Source organism: Theobroma umbraticum, unplaced genomic scaffold (assembly GCF_002168275.2).
Source record: "Theobroma umbraticum cultivar Fairchild unplaced genomic scaffold, ASM216827v3 scaffold_95.0, whole genome shotgun sequence".
NCBI lineage: Eukaryota > Viridiplantae > Streptophyta > Magnoliopsida > Malvales > Malvaceae > Theobroma > Theobroma umbraticum.
Genome location: NW_018397257.1, coordinates 7,909,006 through 7,931,218, shown reverse-complemented (window position 1 = coordinate 7,931,218; position 22,213 = coordinate 7,909,006). Strand labels below are relative to the sequence as shown.

Genomic DNA, 22,213 nt, shown 5'->3' with positions numbered 1-22,213 from the left:
TCTTCCCATGTCCCATGTAGCATATTGAATTGCTTTACTATTGAAGTTTTCAAAAAATGCTTTTCTGTATCCATTGGCTTGTGAGTTGTTTGTGGTGTCAAACCATAGGGGTGGAAGCTATTGAATAATTTGCTTTTGGTGTAATTAATGTATGCTCGTCTTCTTGTAATGTTGCATTGCAATTTTCGCTTTACAAAACTCTTGTAAAAATTGACAGTCACATTTAACATTTCAATGGTTATATACGGTGGAGAGCTCTCTTACAATCATTTTATGTTATATAACATTAATACGGTACGTTGATACATTACAATAGATGTTGATGTGATAGATTGATATGATATGGAGTGTTTTCACGTTTCACATTAACATCACATATATATAAAATGATAATTAATATTTTAATTAATTATTAATTATAAAAATTTATTTAATTTAAAATAAAAATATAAGAGTTTGATTAATACAATAAAAAGATAAAATTTTATTTAAATTTTTTTAAACAGTTAAAAAAACTTTTCTAAATATTATATTAATATTAAATGGATGATTTACAGATCTAAATGATCACTAACCCAAACATAAAATATAAAAACTAAAACATGGAGGGAATCATATGCCTGAACGACTTTGAAGTTTTGCAATTTTAGCATGAAGTATAGCATCTACTATATTCTATGCTTTTAGGGGGAGTTTCCTAAACCCAAATGTTGGTTCTAATTTTCCAAACCAATCTTTCTTTCACCAATTTATGTATTTAATTTAATAACTTTAAAACAAATTTGAAAAAAAAAATTAATTGAATGGAAGCCAGTTCTACTACTTATGCATAACTCACACAAAACCAAACCTCATAATAGGAGTTAATTTATAGGAAAATCCTAGCTATTAATTTGCTTGAAATAGTTTCTAGTAAATGACCTATTCCAATTTCATATCAAGTGGTATGTGCTTTATATATATATATATATATTAGCTATGAGATTATTTAATTGAAGTGATATGATTTATTGGCATAATATCATTTTCATTTATCTATTTTCTCGTAAGTTTATTTAATTTTTTAATACTAATAAAGAAAATTATTATTCTACACAACTCTACAGATAAATTTATTAATTTTGTAAAAAAATATTATAATGAACCATGTAATAACTTTCTAATAAAATTTAAAAACTCCAAGTAAATGATAATCCCAACGGTACACGTAGATGCTGTACCACTACTTAATTAAAGAAAGAAATTAAAATATATATTTTTTTAGTACAACGAGAAACAAACAGAACAGCTGAGTTGCACTTCACAAAAGTAAAGAAACGAATCAGTACTGAAACTTTCTGACAAGGAACTGAACATAACAACAAAGTACTAACCTTCGGCCCAATCATTCTTCGCCACGTCGCTCCTTAATTTAACCCCTGTTGTACAATCTCCCACTTGCTAAATGACAACACACGTGCTCCCAGACCAAACACTAGTCTAACTGGCCACGTGTCCACTTCTCTGAGACGAGCCAGGTGTCGTCCACGTCATTAATCTCTCCGGCGGTGGAATTCCCACCCTCGGTTAAAAAGCAGCCTCCCATTTTTCTTTCTTCCTTGTTTTTTCCTCTTTAAAAGGAGACTTTCTCTCTCCATACAAAAGAAAGAAAAAAAACATTTCTTTTCCTTTGTTTCTCTCTCTAAATACTCTCCTTTGCCTTCAAGTTATCTTCTTTATGGGCTTTGCCTTTCTTCAAAAACCCTAACAGAGATATAAATATCCATCCTTTTTTTTTTGTTTTTATTTTTTGTTTTGCAGATCTCAACTGGGTTGCCAGAGCTATCTCTCCTTCCTTAAAGGTGAGTTTTGGTTTCTGGGTTTTTGTTGATCTTTAGTTAGGGATTGGTTCTTTTGGGGTTTTTGGATTTGCTTGATTTTGTTCACTTTTATGTTTTGGAGTTTATTTATTTATTTTTAGTTACCCTTTTGCTTGCTTGGTTGGTTGCTAAGAAATGGTAGGAAAATAAAATAGGGGCAAATATTTTTCAAGTAATTTAATGTTTGAGAATAATTTTTGTTCCTGGAAGTCAATTTCGTTAATTAGGTTCATTTTAGTAAACCTTTGTTAATCTTTTGATCATTTGGTAATGGAAGGTTTTTGGGTTCATGAGATGATCTTTAGAAATTTCCTACCTTTTCTTGGAAACCAAACAAGGTTTTTGGTAGATAAAGTTTTCATTTTTTGGTTGATTTTTTTCTTGGAAATTTGGATGGTTGTTGGTTGCAGCTTGGGCTAGTGAAGGTGAAATTTTTGGGAATTTTTCGGGGTATAAAAATACGAGTACTTTGAGGGTTTTATTGTTTAAAGTTCGAGGTCTGGGTCTCATGAGAATTGTCAGGGGAATGCAGAGATTGTTTCGTGAGGAGGTGAACGTGCTGGGCTGGAAGAAATCATTCAGCCAAGGGATTGGCATTACAGCGCCCAAGGCAAGAACACGTGACAAACTTATGAGTAGGGTTCTGGGTCTCTAAGTTTAGGGGGTTTTGGAAGGAAGAATTAGGGCTACAGTTTCTCATTGAGAATAATTTTCAACGAAAGAAATGACTCGCATCTTGGTTCAACGGGGTTCCACTGCCAGCTCTTCTTCAAATCCAAGCCGCTCTTCTTCCTTGCCCGGGCCATCTTCTTCTCGGGCAGAGCCATATGTTTCTACTCATCAAGTTCCTTCAGCTGCAAAAGATGAGGAAGTTAGTGAGGAAGTGCAGGAACAAGTTGCTACGGATGAGCTTTTAGAGTGTTCTGGGAGTAGTGAAAATAAGTCTGTGAAAAGTGATGATGCTTTGCTAGAGAACTTGCATAATGATCGAAATGAAACTTCAAGCGATGAAATCGTTGAGGCTGAGAAAGTGAATACTCTTGATGCCACAGGTGCATGGGAAATGATGAACGATTTGGGTGGGTTGAGGATTTCAGAAAAAGTTGTGGTTGAAAGTGAAGGTTCAAGTGGTGATCTCTTACCAACTGGCACTGGACGTCCTCATCCGCCCCCACCTCCTGTTCCACCACCTAAACCTTCAGCAGCAAATTTAAATTCAAGAAGATTTCTCTCAGGGAGTTCAAGTCCTGCTCGTTCTGGATCATCTAGAAGAGCTGTTGCCTGGCCCATTGTTCCAGCAAGGACATCACCATCTGGGTCACGGCCTTCTTCTCCCAGATCTCATGGTGAGAGTGAGGGTTATAATAGTGCTGATGAACAGAACCCGTGCTTTGTGTCCTCCTGTGGTGACGTAGTAAGTGTTTTATTATAAATAATCAAATCCTTGTTATGTTTTGTGTAGTAATTTGCTTTCTACCGTGAAAAGATCAGCTAGTGTAGAAATTTTTACATGATTGGTGTGAACCACTACCATTTTTTGATATTGTGCCATGTCATTTTTCTTGTTTTTGGCAAGTCTTCTTTGATTGACTATTTTGTTTTTTGGATAAATACCTTCATTGACTTTGGTCTTCTCCTACTTGAGTTTTGTATATAATAGTCCAGTACCATCTGTGATTACAAGTATAAGTGAACGTATCTATTTTATGAATGAGGCATGCTATTATCCTATTTCATCCAAAGATGTTTATATTGACCTTGTAACTTATGCTATTTTATTAGGTTTGAATGGAATGTTCTGTAGTTTAATGTTCTTTTTGAAGAAGTGTGACCTGAAATTAATGCTTAGCTTTGGTGGTTTCATTTTCGACATCAGATTCACTTTGAAAGTGGTTTTTTGAATCTGGTACAGGAAAGGGAACGCCAATTTGAAATTGATATTAGACGAGCAAAAGGTCTAGAAGTCAAACGGATGTTAGAAGATGGGAATTGCCTCTTCCGTGCTGTTGCTGATCAAGTATATGGGGATTCTGAAGCTTATGATTTGATTAGACAAATGTGCATTGATTACATGGTACAAATATCTCATACTATATTCTTGTTTTGGACATTTGTGCTCCATAAAAGGTTATAGTAATTGTTAAGGTGTTTGATGGTTGATCATGATGTATTTGAACTGTTGAAACAGTTTGGTGAAAATTTTCTTAGAAACAGAAAAACATGAATTACTCAGAGAGAACAGAAAATGAAACTTAATGATTGTTTTTTTCTTTTGTTTGGTAACATAGTCCAACTATAGCTACCATAGCCCATTTGACACTTGATTAGAGACTTGGAGTTTTTTAATGATTTATTTACTTGTGTGACATTGTTGTCTGGTTAATTGCATGGTAAGGAGATCTTTTCTTGGCCTCATATATTTCTCTGATGCTGGGAGATGAGTAGAAAATCCATGAAAGAATATGGAGGCACAGAAGCTTTTATTCATCTGGCATGCCAAAATTAAAGAAGAAAGTTGAAGGCAGAATGTCCCAGTTTTACCCAAGTATTTTTTGAAAATATGAAAATGCTGGGCCTTAATTTCTAATATCTAGTTATAATTATAGACTTGTTGTATCATTTAATTAGCTTAGAGCTCTAAATATAATTAGAGGTGGTGCGGCTATCTAGGAGGTGATGGTACAACCTTTTTATATTTGTTTGGCAAAATAGCATTGTATCTGCCTTATACCCCTTTGCCTGACGAATAAGATAGAAGCGTATGTAAACTTTTGAATGTGATTTAACATATGCATGCTCTGTTGTTGTTATTACTTTTTTAATGGTATAGAATGGTTTCTGACCACTGCAACATTTTAAATTTGTTAAAGTATAGATTTGTAATTCCTAGATTTCTTCATTAACTTTCTATTTGTATCATTTTTGGGGGTCTTCAATCACATTAGTTTTGAGGTGCTTTAATGATATGATTTGGGATGTTTTTATGATGGATGCTTAGCCTTAACTGTTCATCCAGGAGCAAGAGAGGGATCACTTTTCTCAATTTATAACAGAGGGTTTTACATCTTACTGTAAGAGGAAAAGAAGAGATAAGGTATGCAGAGTCAATGTAATTGATTATACTATCTTAATGTTCCTACATGAACCTTGCTTTGGCATCACATTTCTTACTGAGCATGTCATTATTTCTTTTCCAATTTCACTCTAGGGTTATAGCTCATCCTTTGTTATATTGATAAGGATGATCAATTTATTCTATTTTCCTTTTTACTTTTAAACCTTTTTAATTCCATAGCCAAGATTGCAAGCATTCAACTTAATCCATTCGAAAATATTAACCAGTTATTAACCTCCTAGATGATGCATTCTTCTCCACCCAAGTAATTTCTTGATTCTCCCACCACCATTTTGTTTACTAAAACCCATTTGGTTGTCTATTCTCTTTTCTTATTACCTGTATAAGCACATTGTCTATTAAAATGGTTTGAAAGCATCTGTTTCTTTTGATCTCGGATACAGGTCTATGGGAACAATGCGGAGATCCAAGCCTTATCAGAAATGTATAATAGACCTATCCATATCTATTCCTACAGCACAGGTGATACTTGATTGATGATTTTGATATTCATTTACTTAGTGTTGTCTTATACAATCTTCTTCCCTTTTACTGACAAATTTAGTTGATGCAGAACCTATAAACATATTTCATGGAAGCTATAATACTGATACACCTCCCATAAGGCTGAGCTACCATCATGGGAATCATTATAATTCTCTTGTTGATCCACGTCGTTTGACAATTGGTGCTGGTCTTGGATTTAGCTGTCTCCGAGGGGTGTGTCTACGTTTCTTTCTCCATATGTTTCTTTTTCTACTACTTCTTTCTTGCTTCTTTGTCCCCTGGTTCGAACATGTTTTATTACTTTTGGCTACCTCATGGTATGAAACTTGATTTGTATGTGAGGCTTTGATGGCAAGATCTTTTCAACCTGAATATGGAGTTTGAGTAGTTAGAATATCAAACAGGATTGTATGTTGCTGACTGTGTTGGGCTTTGCAGGCAAATGTGGACAAGGATCAAGTGAAGGCTGCTATTAAAGCTCAACAAGACCAGCAGATTGATAATGCAAGTATTTTGATAATTCCAAAAAATTTGTGTGTGCCCATGGTAATATGTTATTAACAGAACTCTTCTCTCTCTTTTAAACTGTATACTGACAGGCACTCCTAGCTGAGGGGCGATTTTACTCTGATCTCGAGCTTACTGAGAAGGAAATTGAGAGAATGGTTATGGAAGCTTCTAGAGCGGAGTACCTTGCCAATGACAAGTTTAAGCCACAAGTGGGTCGTAAAGGATCATCTACTTCCACTGCTGAACCATCGTCATCTGGAGCCAGTGAGTATCCTAGAGATTCCTGAATCTGATGTTGTGTTCTCTGATAGTGTGTGGTGAATATGAAGCTGTAACATGTATACTGTATTAATTGCTGACAGGGCCATCAGGGAGTGAGACCAAAGTGGAAGGTTCGAAAGAGCAAGGTCTGCAGGATACTGTTCTCAGTAGTGGCATGCAAATATTGTTGTCGATGGGATTCAGTTATCTGCAGGCAATTGAAGCTTATAGCATATTCGGAGATGATGTAGATTCCATGGTCTGTTATCTCCTAGAAACCGGCAGTAGCAGCAGACGCAAAGGCAAGGCAACAGAATGAATCACTAAAATTCAGACTAGTGGAAAAGATTAGTATCCGGCAGGCTGTGTAGAGCGCCATAAGATTGGCTTCTCCCCCCACTCCCAACGTTGTAGCCTTGGTAAAAAAATACTAAATAAATTAATTAAAACAATTCCTAGTTGCTGAAAGCATGGCAGACGCTACGATGTGTGATCTAAATTCAATTTAATAAAATGAAATATCTATCTAGAAAAGATTATTGTCAATATCATGTGTGGAATCATTTGGTTTGCCGCATTTCCATTTTCCTGAGTTTTTAACTTATGAAATTTCAAAAATAAATGCATATTGGTATGGTATGATACTGATAAAAAAAGTCAAGAGTTTTTGAATTATTCATCAATATTACAATTAAATTACAATATTTTTATTTTAAGTTAAATAAGTTTACATAATTATAATTAATTTTTATTAATAAGGTTATCAAATGTGGTATATGATCATATAATATTATTTATTTATTTTATTAATATTATATGAAATAAAATTTAATTTAATTTAAAATAAAATATAATAAAAATTTGTTAAATAATTTAAATATTATAAAAAATAAAATGAACCATCTTTGGCAGTAAATTTTGATTAGTTAAATCTATATAATAATTGTTAGTTAAATCACAAAATGACTTCCTTAAAAGAGAAGGCGCCTTCCTTCCCTCGTTACTTAAATGTAGGGGGAAGGGCAAATTAGTCAGTTCAATACCAACTAATACAGCTTGCCAAAGAAGCAGTGTCGTGGTTGGCAGCATTTCCATTTCCATTTCGGTTGTCATTCCATCATTCTCTCTTTCCTTTCTTGCTCTTGTATGTATGTCATTTCTCTTACACTTGCATTCTTTTAAAGGACCAAATCTGTGCCTACCTCTCTAGGGTTTTCCATTTGAGTAATTAAAGAAAAAAATGTCGCAACCATATGGGAAATTAATGCCTAATTTGGACCAACAGAGCACCAAGCTCCTCAATCTAACTGTCCTCCGTCGCATTGATCCTTTCGTCGAGGAAATTCTCATCACCGCCGCTCATGTCGCTTTCTACGAGTTCAACATCGACCTTAGCCAATGGGTTCATAACTTTCCCTTTCTTATCTTTTTGTCACTAAGTTTTGCTTCTTTCTAGTAACCTTTTCTTCTTGTTGTCTCTGTTGTTTTTGCAGAGCCGAAAGGACGTCGAAGGATCTCTTTTTGTTGTCAAGAGGTGACTTAAAAGTGTTCAATTTAGTTTTAAATTTTACATTTCTATTATGAATTTTTTAATTAAGATATTTCTTTCGGTTCATAATTCAGGAATACGCAGCCTAGGTTTCAGTTTATTGTGATGAATCGACGCAACACTGGTTAGTGCCATGCTGTCTCTGCGCTTCGTTTATCCGTGCTAAATATTTGTATGCTTAGAACTTAATCGCAAAAATGCCTGATTTATACATGCAATTACTATTTTATTATGTCATTTCAGTGTCTTTAATTAATGTAATATATTCTATGATAAAGCTTTTTAAGTTACAAAGCTTTTTGCTCAGTTTGGTAAGATATTAGAATTTTGTAAGAAAGTTTGTTTATTTGGTACTAAGAAGCTTCAATGCACCTTTATAAACAGATAATTTGGTGGAAAATCTATTGGGAGATTTCGAGTATGAAGTTCAGGATAAATATCTACTATACCGCAATGCTTCTCAGGAAATAAATGGTATTTGGTTCTATGACGCACGTGAACTTGAGGAGGTTGCAAACCTTTTTAGCAGGTACAGCTAATTTTTATCATTTCTTTTGCTTTGTATGCTTTTGGACAACAGAAAAATGTATAGTATGTGTTTTATGTCTATGCCAAGTGCCAACCATGGGTGGTTTGATGCATCATTGGCATACCTTTTGGGGCATAATAATATAATAAAAAATCATTCCGATTCCCACCTCTTAAACATTTCCTTAGGCTATGTTTGCAGTAGATTTGATTATCTGAACTATGACCTTTGGAGAATCTGTCTAATCATTTTGTTGGTTTTTCATTTCTTATTTTGAGTTATTAGTAACCATTAGGTCACCCTTTGTTTAAGACTTTATATTAGGGAAAGGCAGTATTTTGTGCTCAAATACTAGATCTGAGTTGTCAAGTGCAAATGCTTGGGTAGTGCCATGAACTTTGTAAGCAGCTCAGCTTGGCCATGCATTTTGAGCGATAAGAGGAGGTCTAGCTCTGTGTGTTATGAGCTCATTTTGAGGAATATTTTGTAACTACAAGGCTTGTATTCAAGATCGCTTAGCATATGTTCACAAGCTTTCTCTAAGAGCGCATTCATGTTTGTGTCTGTTTTCGTGTGGTGAAAATTTTATGATATTTTTAATTGTTCTTTTGTCCAAATTTTTAATTGCTTATATATGCCATTTCATGTGCTTTTGGCATCTCCAGGATTCTTACTGCATACTCAAAGGTGCCCCAGAAGGCAAAGGTAACATCAACAAAAGGGTAAGCATTATACTGCCTTCTTTTTCATTGTCCATGCATATGTGAAAATAAGCATTGTGCTTAGTGATCAGCATAGCTACATTACTTCATCATCAAGATGAATTTTCTCTTGATTTTTAGTATTTTATAATTGTGATCTTTGAGTTTTTCAATAGATATTGCAGTTTCCAAGTACTAGAAATTACTTCAACAGTTAAATTTTGCCACCTATCATCTTATCTGGTTCTCTTCTTTTACCAAATGCATCACCAACCATAAGAGACGTTACTGCTTCTGATATTTCTCTAAAATGAATTACTGAGTCTATTGTCATGTTGGACTTCCCAACCCCTCTTTTTTCATCTACCAAATGGGTGCTGGATTAGTGTGATTTTGCTGAGGCCTGCACTATGCTTTGATAATAAGCCCCTTGTTTTCTAATTCTGCCTAATTTTCAAGCATTGCTGGTGTAACTTTTAGAGGAAATTCTATTTTTGAAATGCAGGATTGTTTTTTCACTTGTAAAATTTTAACTGTAATGAATTGTCAATGAACCAATGGTGATGCCATTATATCTGCTTTCTAAACTTCCTATATATTCCAAGTTTCTTTACTTTTCATCACCCTTGCTGGTGACAACTCACAACTTGCCTGTAAATATTTCAAGGAAGCTTCTCTCTTTTTGCCTTTTTGTTGCAATTTCCAAGTAATGATATTAAATACAAAAGCAGTGAGTTTGAAGAACTGGAGGCTGTCTCAACAATAGCCATTATGGATGGTCCTATGGAGCCACCATCATCGACTGCATCTAATGCTGATGGCCCTGATGATCCTGCATTTGTGAATTTCTTCAGTGTATGTGCATCTTCTAAACAATGTTACCTCAATGAAGTAATTTCTATGCATTCAGTTCTGACCTCTGATTGCATGCAATATGTTCTACCACCTATAGAATATTTTGAGTCACCCTATGATTGTAATGCTTCTCATTGTGCTGATTTCTGTTGGGTTGCTTTAGTCAAGTTCTATGATTACATATTGTTTTTGCTTAGTCGATGGACAAAAATAAATATGTTTTTGCTTTTACAGCAAAGGCCTGGCTGTTCTTATGTATCATAAGATTGCACTTTGAATCTAATCGTGTGGTGAGGCATGTTTATTATAGGGGACCTCATCTTGATCTAGTTTTGAATTTCTAATTGTCAACTCCCTCCATCATCCTTTTTAAGTCCACCTTTCCCTTTCTGCATGTCCTAAGTTGTTTATCCACTAACATGAATGGATAAACACTGGCTTGTTCTTATTTTATGCCCCATTTATCTTGGAAATTAAAACTAGAATATAAAACAAATCAACATGCATTGAGGGAAAAGAGGTATTATTACTAAAGTCAACAAAATGGTCATGTGATTCAAATTTTTCTTTTTTGTAAAGATACTGAAGTGTTAGGTATATTGGCCATACAAACAACATATTTAATGAGTGACTAAATCGTCGTCCTTTTGTTACTTGAATGCAGGCAGCTATGACCATTGGAAATGCTTCAAATGCAAGAGTTTCTGGACAACCATACCAATCTTCTGCAGCAACGCCTGCACCTTCCAACCCAACCATTGTTGCCTCCCCAACAGTGCCAGCTTTGCAACTACCATCTCCTCTATCATCTTCTACTCCTTTGATGCCACTCCTTGATACCCCTGAATCCAGCAGCAGTCATACTAATCTTGTAAAGCCCTCTGCATTCTTTGTGCCTCCTTCCTCTTCTGTACAGATTCTGCCACCTGTCTCTACACCTTTGCCCACTGCACCTCTACTTAACCCTCCTCTGAGTCTTCAGCGTCCATATGGTACTCCATTGCTTCAACCATTTCCACCACCTAATCCACCACCATCTCTCACTCCTGCTTCTGTTCCCATTCAAAACTATGGTCCATCTGTCAGCAGAGAAAAAGTTCGGGATGCACTTCTGGCTCTTGTTCTGGTTAGTCTTGCTGCCTATTGTCAGTGTTTGAAGCTAGATTCATAGCTGATTGGAAGGATCGTTGGACAATATACTTTTAAGAATGCTGATTAGCAAAGACTTGCCCTAGACTAGAACTCTAGTTCTTATTTTTTACTATTACTCCCAAGCATCTGACCAACATTGCATATGTGACAGGACAATCAATTCATCGACATGGTCCACAGAGCACTGCTAAATGCACATCATTCCTGACCACCAAATTGAAAGCACCGGTATAATACCTTATGCTGTAGCTTCATTGGTCAATTTTGCAGGTCCTTTTGGTTTCTTCCCCCTTTTGTTACCTATGCTAGAAAGTCAAAAACCCAATTTGTATAGCATTTTATCTTCCTGAAGGGATTCGGTGGAGGCCATATGATTCAATATAGTAATATACGTATAGTATGATTCTGATTCTTAATCTGTTTGCGATGGTAAAGTGGTTAAAATGTAAACTAGCTGCATTTATCCTTGTAGGAAAACTGACCATTCACAATGTTTTTTTCTTATACGGTCCAATATCATCCCAAATGTTACCCATATCAAACTTTGTACAGAATAGTTGAGCATATGTTTATATATATATATATATATATATATATATATATCTTGTCTGATAAATAATCAATCCTTCAATTTTCAACTTCAAAATTCCAATTTAAATATTCAAATCCTGAGGCTAAAAAGGCTCAAAAGTTTATTTCTAGATACATGAAAGTATCAAAGTTTCAAGTCAAGCTAGAAAAGGGGTGGCAATGAGTGGGTACGGGTCGGGGGTAAGTGAAGACCATTCATAAACAAGTTCAGTGATTTCGTTTTACAGGCCAGCTCAATTTCGGCTCAAGCAATTTCCAACCAAATAGAAACCCAAGAAAATACAGGCCCAAATTAAGTTAGCTAAAGGCAAAACAAAACAAAGGGGAATTCAGAAACCCAAGATGAGGACACTCATCTGTTTTTTCTCTTTCCCTCTCTGCTAGAAAGTTGAAATGGCGGCTTCAAATTTGGGAGGAAGCGTCCTGAAATACGTCTACCATTCAAGCAGCCTATACAATAAGAATCCAGGCCAACTCTTCTTCTTCAGAGGCTTCGCTTCTACCCTCTTCGTTAAAGGTATTCTTATTAATTTAGCAAGAGTTTACCATTTATCCGTTGCCCACCATTACATGTCGAGTTGATTTGATATAAATAAAGTTTTATTTTTTTTTAAGAATTATTGGGTAGATGATGAAATCACACAAACACCCCATGTTCTTTTTTCGAGGGTTGCTGCAGAAACGGTGGAGTCAATTTTTGTTTTTCTAGTTCATTGTTTGGGTTATCTTTGAAAAACAAAAAGTCTTGGTAAAGAATGATTAGCTTATCTATTTTAACTGGGATAATTAAGACCTTATGTAATGGGTTAAATGGGTTAATTGATTGAACTTGCATGCTCTGCTTGATTAAACCTGCAGTTTTGAAAGGTTTTAGTAGAGGCAACATCGAAATGGACATTCTTTGGTCACCAATCAATGAGGATTATAAAATTAACTTTGGGCTGAAAGGGTATTCCTAAATTGAAATTTCTTAGCTTCATTGAATCATTGATTCCCTTAGTTATTGGAGTTTCCTCTTATGCCGCTTTTAATTTTGTCTAACATTGGTTCATGCAATTTTTACTTGATACATACGTGTTCTCACTAGCTGGAATACTTTCTTTCAATTTGGAAGCTGTTTCTTTCGACATGATGCCTCTTCCTGATACTTTTGTTTTTACCGTAACTGATGATTTTACTTGCAGGTATTTCTTTCTCCACCACAGAGGATGTATTAGCTAATTCATTTTCACAATTTGGCAAAGTAGTTGAAGGTTTGTTCTGCTTCTGTTCATTTAAGCTTGAACACCTTTTTTTTTTTTTTTTTGGACGTTTTCTACTAATAATTGTCATTTATTTAGCTATTTTACGTTTCCAGTTAAGGTAATGATGGATAAAGTTAGGAACAGATCAAAAGGGTATGGCTATGTGACTTTTGCTGAAGAGGATGAAGCCAGGAAGGCTCTGATAGTCATGAATGGGCAGGTAATGTTGCATTACATCTTTCTCACCTCTTTTCCTTTATTTAATCCTGCATTAGTCCCCTGCTACACATCAAGGAACCTTTTATCAGTTGTAGAATTAAGTAACACCTTTAATGTGAAGGATGTATATATTCTGCTGCTAATTTTTGCATTGTTCAAATTGCAAAGTTCAAATTTGACAATTGTAATCACTTGCAGTTGCTAGATGGACGTGTCATCTTTGTAGACAAGGTGCGGCCTGGTTCACTTCCAAGGACCCCTAGTCAAGCAGCTGATGAGTGATTTTGGTATTTTTTTCATGTCATATGAATATAGTAGAGAGTTGAAGCTATGGAAATCAATTACAATCAGAGTTTTTGCTTTTTGTTTGAAAACGGTTTTCCTAGAATACCATGACAGATGGAATGGGTTTAATATTATTTGTTCTAGGTCTGTCAGAGAATTTGGATCTTTGATGATGTTGTAGACAATTTTGGTTTCTTCTCCCCTTCTTTTATTGGGGTCGATGATAAGTGCTTTTCTTTTTTTGAAAGCAGGGGTCGATGATAAGTTATATGTATGTGATTTACTTCCAATCATTCCCACTCCTTATATTGATGTGTAGTTGTGTGAAAGCCTAGGCATGTTTATGATAAGGTTTGAGAGATACTACTTCATGATTTCTCTGTTTTAGTAAGCTGCTTAACCCGAGTTATAGCAGGTTCAGAAAATCTAAGAAAAAATGCGAGGTGTGATAGTTGAGAAATCCTGGGGCTTGGAGTCTCATGAGAAGGAAGCTCCAGTGTAGCATTAATGAAATGTAGGAGCAAGCTGAATTCAATTCCCCGTTCTTGTATCTAGGGTTACAGATCACTAACAAAATCCTGTTTGATAAATGTCATCAAAAATCATGTTGTATAGCAGCATGCAATGGGGAGCCGAGAGTCAGTTGTTACATACTCTAGACCTACTCTGGTCTTATAGGATACCTGGTAAGTTTAAGCCCTTTAATCCTACTCTTTATCTTCAACAATTCAACTTTGAGACTCCTAGGTTAGAGAATCTCAATTTCTTCATAGGCTTTTGCATTCCCATTCTTGGTCCCTAGTATAGAGAAACTAGCTAGTTGCTATGTATGCGTACCCCAAATTCCTCTCCTTTTTATCAACAGTTATTTTTTCTATTTCCTATTTAAAAAGAAAGAAAAACACAGCACAACATAAGGAAGAGAAAATAACGCCAGAAAATGAGAGCATGTTAGCATTTCATGCATAGGCGTCCTTACAATGCATTTAGTCTCATTTCCAGAAGATTTTCAGTTCGATTCTGCAACTGTTAACCAGATTCCCACGATTGCATCGAGCAAAGCACCTGTCACCTGATCAAATTTTCAATGCCATCAACCCTAATCGCCATAAGTAGGGTCAAATTCTTGGTTGGTGCTTAGACCCAACATATTGTTCTCTGCCATATAACTGCCAATAACAATAGCGTACAATATTGGAGCTGAGCAAAATTTTTTCTCGCACCTTGAATTGACTGATCTCAATTTGGAAAAATAAATTACAAAAATCTTCTTTGGACCAGCATTTAAAATGATCCCTCGTGATACTAAAACTAACAAAAACATTAGCACACCACTAAGGAACCTCATGGGAATTTCGGTTTAAGCCACATCAGGAAACCTTTCGTACAAGGCATTTGCATACAATGCTGCTGCAGCTATCAAGCCGTTTTCACCTTTCGAGAAGGAGGCCGTCGAAATAAACTGATTAGATCATCAAGACCCTGTAAGAACAGCATAGTCAATTAATTAACAATTTTTCCTTTTTAATAAAAAGTGTTATTTACATTTTGTTGCATTCTAACCACAGGAAAAGAACACGTGAACATCGAAGATTTTTGTCTTGAAAGTAAAGAGTGTGTACCCTGGTTGTGATGACAAGAAAACTGAAGAGCACTATCAAATATGATCCCAACACAAGTAGCAACAGCAAGTCAAATGTTACACTAGCAACCTGTGACAACATGTTTCAACTGGTCATTATCTGCATTGATAAAGAAAGACTAAGCATACAAAGAAACAATTTCAACCACGTATCTTATGTGTCATAATCAGATAAAAAAAATGAGAAAGAGATAGCCCATTTAAGCAAAATTGAGTATTAAGCATCCGTAAGTAGCTATATGAAATACCTGATATATGTTAAGCCTAACACTAGTTGAATCGTAGAAAGTGAACATCCCTTCAAGATTTTCATGTTGCACATTCACTTCATCAGTGTGATCAGCTAATTCCTGCCATTGAGTGAAACGAACAACAGTCAGAATTCAAAGTGATAGAAAGCACAAGACAAGTCATTCTAGTGTTTTCACCATTAACCCTAGATCCCTATCCAGAAGTTTGTTCAGTTTTATTTAACGACGAAGAGACATGAAAGTCCTGCCATTTTTGACCTATTGGTTCATCCAATTGAATCCACCAGTAGAAGACAGTAAAAGTTTTGTGGCGTGTGGATGCAACCTACAATGAAATAAATTTTTTTCTTTACTTTTGCTTCTGATTAATGATAAATGCAACTTTTCTTCATAAAAGTCAAGGTTTCAATTATCAAATTCCAATTGAACAGGCACTTATCCAAGACATTTGACAATACCTGTATCTTAAATACCATATAATATTTTAATTTCCTTCATTTTGATTCTTTTAACCTAAATTCGACACTAAGGAAAACCAACACCATTCTTCAAGTGTAAATCATAGTCTTAAAGAAAGAAACAAAAAACATAGAGGAGATCAAGAAAAGGAATAGAAGATAAACCTTTTTCAATGCCGTAACAAAAGGGTCATTCTTTGAAAGAAATGGAGCCACTCGAGGTGTTCGTGACAAAAGATCCAGCCAAGATCGAACATAAGCAGGATTGACAGCCAAACTACTGTCACCTGCAAAAATTTGGACATTTTTTCCCTGGTGGCCATAGATATGCCTCTGCAAAGAGAGAGGAAAAGACCAATTTAAAACATGTCCATGCACAAGCAAATGATCAAACCTTAATGTCTTTGCACACAAGTTAACCATCATACTCTTATTATAAATACAAAATATCAAAAACAACAACCACCAACACAGCTTTTTTCTGACTAGTTGGTCAGGTTGCATAGATCATAAATACAATTGTGCTATAAATAGGATACAATCAGTAAAAGCATGGTCCTATTTAGTACTTTCCACCCATGTTTTCTTCAGTCTTCCCCTTCCCGTTTTGACATGAGCATCCCCAATTTAAGACCATCTTACAGGATCATGTTTGGGACTTTGCCTCAAATGTCTAAAAGATTGCATCACAACAATAATCAAGATACACGTAACACTATAATTTTTCTCCAGAGCATTAATTTATCCTAGGCAATACATGCACTGGACACAAATTTCACCTCTATGCTACACATGCAAATTCATTACACTCCACACAAGAGCATCCCATGATAAATTATTCATGTCACTTTCCCATTTATTATTGCTTTGGTAGAGATCCGACATAGATGTCCCTGGTCCACAAATATTTTTCCTATAGGTTGCAGGTCTCATAAACATAGCAAGATAAATTTCCATTCGTTTTATACTAAATCATGAAAAAGGGAGGGGCTGAGGGTTATGTCTTGCGTGAGCAAACTCATTTTATTATAAGCATGGCATTCAAAAACATGAAATCAAGAAATACTCGCAGGTAGTTTAACCTTACCGCAAGACTTTCAGCGACTAACTTCACACCTCTAATAATTGCAGTTTCATTCACAAATTGCCTGCAAAAATATTAAGCTCTCAGCAACTATTCTCAAACAAAAAACATGATGGCAACCGTATTGGGCTTAAGTTTGAAAAGTATGACCTGCTATCAAACAGACCTCCAGTGCCTTCTAGGATATCAGGCGCAACAGAGAGTTCAGAAAGAGTGGCAGCAGTGACTCTCAGCCTTGAGAACTGTTCATGCTCCCAAGCTACCTACAGCAACTCAACCACTTTATTACCTGATCTAAACAGAAGAAATGCAAGAAGACAGAGCATTCTTATATCTAACCACAGAAATGTTCTTACACCTACAGCACCTTCATGTGTGACATCATATATGGTAAAGTCATATATTACAAGAAGTGGCAAACGGTTTAAATTAAAATATTCTGTCATATTGTAAAGTCAAATAGTACCAGAAATGGTAAAAAGTTTAACAGATTTATTCAAAAATAAGGTAACCATTGTTAGAAAACATGTTCTGCTCAACATAGGACAGGCTCATAAAAGGACAAAGGGGTTAGGACAGCAATGAGAAACCAATTAAAAAGAATGCACTAGTAGATATATCAACTTATAATTTCATAGCTGAAATTGGTTATAAAGAAATATTAATCAAAAAATAATTTCTTAATTTTACAAAACTGTAACAGAAGATGGTTCAAAAATATAAAAACGCATACACACATCAACTTACTCGAGGATTGGAGATGTTTATTTTCTTGTGCTTTAGACCAACTTTGAGGTCCAACTCCTCTGCTACATTAGAGAAACCCTTCAATAAACACCACGTATCAGATTATGAGACATTGAAAGAAAACTCAATATCATATAATGGCTTCGAAGCCTATTCTTCCAGGTGTTCCTGGCTTACCTCAAAAATTTGCTTGACGTAGGCATTCTCTGGAGGCTTTGATACATGAATCCACAACTCATTATCCCAAGAACCAATACTATTTAAACAAATAGCATAGTCAATACTCTCACGTAATCGTTGATCAAAACTCCGAAGCCACTGCACAGAATATGATACTTATATGACCATATTAACAAAAATGAATGGCAAAAGGAACTAATCAAAAAGACATATGAGCCTCTGAGAGAGATGAGAAAAATTCAATTGACCAAGGAGAACTAATCACCTTCTGAGTTCCATTGTAGTTATATGGTCCACCAGATGTCAGGCCAAAAAGTAAATTGTACCTGCCTCTTGTCTTAGGATTCGAGTAGAGAAGAGAGAATAACCTAGCTATTTCAAGAAGTGCCACAATGCCACTTCCATTGCTGTCAGTTCCCACTGATAGTGCCTACATGTACAAAAAATTTCTCACACCTTCATTCAGATCATCAAAGCTGGGTTTCTTTACTGAAATTTAATAAAAAATACATACAGGAGCAGCCCCAAAAGTATCATAAGATGCAACAATAGCAATGGTTGGAAGTTGATTTGCCTCTCCATCAGCTTTCAATCCAGACAACCACCCCTGTTATCCCACAGAAGAATAACCAGAGTAAAAACTTCTTCTAGCAAACACCATCAATAGCACATTCAGGATTCACCAGATTACATATGCAATGAGCAAAAACTAGCTCAAGAAAAATCAACATACCCAATGTCTTTCCAAACAAAAACATAATATGGAGATGGGGCATGTGAAGCGTGAAAATGAAGCCATGTAACTTTCAAGAAACAATATAAATTTGTTCCCAGGTCAGAAGGCAATAAGGTTCTTTCCTTTTACATCACCACTACTATCTTGCCCTCAAGCCTCAACAGTTCAAATGTAAGAAAAGGATATTCTTTCAAATGGTACAAACAAAACCAAGTGCATGTCTTTCATATACTAAGAATACGTGCATGTAATCAGTTACAACTCTTTTCCTTCGCATAGAAAAATAAAAATTGACACACACCTGAATATTTGTGATGGTGGGAGATGCAACTTTCTTAGGTTCTGGTGCTGGGATAACAAGCTTGTATCTGCAATTGTTTCAGAGGTGGCAGAATTAAACATGAATAATAACAACAAAGCCCTTTTCTAACTACTCTTGAAGAAACATTAACTAGAGAATACACAAGAACTATGAAAACATTCACATGTAAATAAAGGTAGAACCATATTTATTTACATAAATACACAACCATAGAAAAGAGAGAGCAACAAGGACTAATTCAAGGACAAATGCAGGAATATCAGTGAAAATAAAAAAGGCATTGATAGTTTGTGCCTTGAGCTGGGAAAATGATCATTCTGCAAAATTTTGGAAATAAAAAGGGACAATAGGTAAGATTTTAGGCCATATACATTTCCTGATATCAAATGGGCAACCTTATAAAATATTTGAATAGTGCCATGCCCCATTAGAATTTTGCTGAAACAGTTTCAAAGAAAGTTTATAATAAATGAAAACCAACTAAACTTTTATTTCTTCTGCAAAACCCCATCAACCCTCTCTCGGAGAAAAAAAGGCAGATCAGATGCAGGTGCTTTCTACTCAACATAATAATGCAGTTAAACACCCTCATTAGATAATAAATTGTACTGGTAATGAGACAAGAAATTTTTAGGTACAAAGAATGACTGCATGGTAAGTGAAGAAGCTACCCAAATTTATGAAATGATAATAATCATTCACTGCAAAAATAACTGCCAAAGATATACATCTAATCCACTAGAATTTCCACATTTTTCAACAAAAAGCTATCAACTAACCCGCCAGTAGTTGCAGTAGCAGGCTGACCAATTGCATCATTCTTCTTGATGTCAGCCAGCACGGTCTCAATTTCATCATTCTCAAAAGCAAAATAGACAGGATACTGCAACACAAAATTCCAGAATAAGGGTATGAATGAGGAGGGCAGAGGAGACAGAAAGTGAATCAAGAGGTGAGAAATAGCAAAGGTTTTCTCTCTTCTCGCCATTTTTCTCCAATAAATAAGAAGTAACGAAGGATAAGTCTGAAATCACAAGAATACTAATTAATTGGATTTCAATTCTAAAAGTCATATGTTTACAAAGAAAATGAGCTGAAAACTGAGAAGTACAGGACGAATATCTTCCTAGCAGTTGACACTAGCGGAACATAGGATGATAGTGTCTTTCAGAACCTAACGAGTATGAGACATAAGTATACATCATAATATAATTACTTTTGAAGAAAAAGCTTACTAAAGACGATAATAGCAATAAGAAAAGTTGGTTCAAATCCAACATATGTGTATTGGTGTTGAAGAAGTTGCTTATCACAAGGCATGTGTGAGGAAGAAATTTCATTGTTTATGCCAATCATACAATTTGTTGATATGACAATAACAGCATCCACTAGAGATAGAAGCATGGAGTAAGAATTTGGCATCTAAACCATTTAGACTCAACAGGGTTTTTGGAACAACGGCAGAATAACTAGAAAGCAAGTGTTTAACCAATAACCAAAATATAGGGAATATATTCAAACAAGATCAAAATTAAATTCAGACAAGATGAAAATGCTGGTTTAAGTACATATCGATGCAGTAACATATAAGATTCGCACAAAGGAAAAAAAAAAAAAAGAAGCAATTAGCAAGAAGTCAAAATATGGTGATGACATGAGGGACAAGCCATTCAATACGGTTCAGCATCAGTCAACCACAAAGATCCCCTAACTGACACAAATCCAATGTGCCAAATTGTCAAGTTAATAAATAACAACAAAAGGGAAAAGACATTAAGCACGATTAAGTCTCAGGCAACAAGGACAAAACAACACTCCAACCAACAAAAATAATCCTTGCAAACTGTCAAGTTAACAAAGTTAGGACCTTAACAAAAATTAGGTTGGCTAATGAGGAAACTTTAATCTCAATACAAACTATTTATTGAAAAGCAAAATTGACATGGCAACTTACATAAAGATGTAGACTTGAACAATAATTTTGCAGAAAGATATAATTCAAACACAAGAAAATATATCTCTAGTATACTTACAGGTATATTTGCATGTATAAGTAACTGTTCAAGCTCCGCCAATACATTTTTCATTTTCTCTTTCTCATGAATTTGCTTATTCCCTCCATTTTCAAAGCTAAATACTTCTGGAAGCAAAAATAACAACCCTCCTAACGGCTTTTTCTGAAAAATATATTCTGCCAACCACCAGGGAAACAAAGGATAAGGTAAATTAAAAAATACAAAAAAAGAGGGAAAATAAGATCGTTAAAATGAAAATGAACCTCGAACGAAAGTGATATTCAATTCACGAAGAGGGATGATGAGGACGGTTCTAGAAAGATCGGCGCCGGGAGGGAAATGCAAGGAGGCGGCATGGTGGTTGAGGGAGGCGAAGCGAGATCCGAAAGGGGAACCGGACATGTCGTATTGGATCAGACGGTAGACATCGACGACGGCGGCGGCGTCGCAGAGTTCGACGCAGGCTACCAAAATGAAGAATAGAGCGATCACTGAGTACATGGATTCTAGCATGTCGCGGGGGCCACCAGATTTCTTTGAGGCAGCCATGGGTGGGAGGGGTTGGGGCGATTGGATCTAGGGTTTGGAGAGAGTGACTGAAGCTAGCTGTGAAGGTGAAAATTGGGGCCTTAATTGAGTGGGTTAAGTTTCTGTTTAATGGAGTGGAACTGATTACATGTTGTTGCTTGTCAGGTTAGCTCATGGATGGGAGTGTTTATTTAAGACCTCATCATTATCCTTTTTTTTTTTTCTTTTTTACTATTATTATTCACATTTGATTTAAGCAACATCAGATTCAGTTTAACAATATTTTTTTTTTTATGCAGCTACTACTCGACTACCATTTGTGACTGTCTATATCCGAGTGAAGGTGAGTCTTTATACATATATATATATATATAAGTTAAATTACATAATGTTAAAAAAAATTACATAAGAGATAAAATAAATTTTTAATTTATAAAAAATTTATAACTTGTGACATAGTTACACTGCTTTTATAAATAATTCAATCTTCTTTTACATTTGAAATTGAAAAAAAAAAAACTCTCCTATATTTAGTCCTAATTTTATCCCATATCTATTTGTTTAAGTCAACGACCCACCTTTAATTCAATTTAGAAGCTCATAAGCATTCCATTATTTTGAATTGCATAGTTGGTGACACACAATTGAGAAACCTTAATCAGCATTAAATTAAAGTGGCTAGTTTTAACTTCTAAATAAATAATAATAATAATAATAAATACACATGCCATTCTAATAGCAGAAACCTTGATCAGCATTAAATTACAGTGGCTAGTTTTAACTTGTAAATAAATAATAATAATGAATACACATGTCATTTCAAATGCAGAGTTATGTCAAAATCAAGCAGCCACAGTATGCACTTACAAAATG

The 22,213-nt window shown here is 35.2% G+C and overlaps 4 protein-coding genes across 7 annotated transcripts; 3 read left to right on the top strand and 1 right to left on the bottom strand.

Moving 5' to 3' along the window:
- Positions 1-1,619: 1,619 nt before the first annotated feature.
- On the top strand, positions 1,620-6,798 carry OTLD1 (OTU-like cysteine protease family protein). Of its 3 annotated transcripts, none has more exons than XM_021423160.1 (9): positions 1,620-1,841; positions 2,392-3,273; positions 3,772-3,933; positions 4,876-4,953; positions 5,379-5,457; positions 5,549-5,694; positions 5,920-5,985; positions 6,081-6,255; positions 6,354-6,798. In XM_021423160.1, exons 2-9 carry the CDS (start codon positions 2,584-2,586, stop codon positions 6,569-6,571), a joined length of 1,614 nt encoding a protein of 537 aa, XP_021278835.1. In that variant the 5' UTR covers positions 1,620-1,841; positions 2,392-2,583; the 3' UTR covers positions 6,572-6,798. The 3 variants fall into 3 exon arrangements, with proteins under 3 accessions (XP_021278835.1, XP_021278836.1, XP_021278834.1); XM_021423161.1 differs by having other exon boundaries at positions 2,382-3,273; XM_021423159.1 differs by having other exon boundaries at positions 2,270-3,273.
- A 495-nt stretch (positions 6,799-7,293) lies between these two features.
- Positions 7,294-11,454, top strand: DCP1 (decapping 1). 2 transcript variants are annotated; one of them, XM_021423162.2, is made up of 8 exons: positions 7,294-7,654; positions 7,746-7,786; positions 7,876-7,925; positions 8,186-8,330; positions 8,996-9,052; positions 9,760-9,886; positions 10,551-11,012; positions 11,190-11,454. In XM_021423162.2, the coding sequence occupies exons 1-8, from the start codon at positions 7,493-7,495 to the stop codon at positions 11,244-11,246; spliced, it is 1,101 nt and encodes a 366-aa protein (XP_021278837.1). In that variant the 5' UTR covers positions 7,294-7,492; the 3' UTR covers positions 11,247-11,454. The 2 variants fall into 2 exon arrangements, with proteins under 2 accessions (XP_021278837.1, XP_021278839.1); XM_021423164.1 differs by having other exon boundaries at positions 7,317-7,654; positions 9,763-9,886.
- A 426-nt stretch (positions 11,455-11,880) lies between these two features.
- LOC110412592 (RNA-binding (RRM/RBD/RNP motifs) family protein) lies at positions 11,881-13,624 on the top strand. Its single transcript, XM_021423167.2, has 4 exons — positions 11,881-12,146; positions 12,814-12,882; positions 12,987-13,093; positions 13,291-13,624. Exons 1-4 carry the CDS (start codon positions 12,023-12,025, stop codon positions 13,372-13,374), a joined length of 384 nt encoding a protein of 127 aa, XP_021278842.1. The 5' UTR covers positions 11,881-12,022; the 3' UTR covers positions 13,375-13,624.
- An 862-nt stretch (positions 13,625-14,486) lies between these two features.
- LOC110412588 (M28 Zn-peptidase nicastrin) lies at positions 14,487-21,535 on the bottom strand. Its single transcript, XM_021423158.2, has 14 exons — positions 21,076-21,535; positions 20,831-20,988; positions 19,577-19,680; positions 18,777-18,843; positions 18,254-18,346; positions 18,005-18,169; positions 17,737-17,877; positions 17,560-17,637; positions 16,963-17,075; positions 16,816-16,876; positions 15,894-16,061; positions 15,268-15,369; positions 15,000-15,089; positions 14,487-14,859 (listed from the first exon to the last, which is right to left on the bottom strand). Exons 1-14 carry the CDS (start codon positions 21,359-21,361, stop codon positions 14,797-14,799), a joined length of 1,689 nt encoding a protein of 562 aa, XP_021278833.1. The 5' UTR covers positions 21,362-21,535; the 3' UTR covers positions 14,487-14,796.
- Between the last annotated feature and the right edge of the window lie 678 nt (positions 21,536-22,213).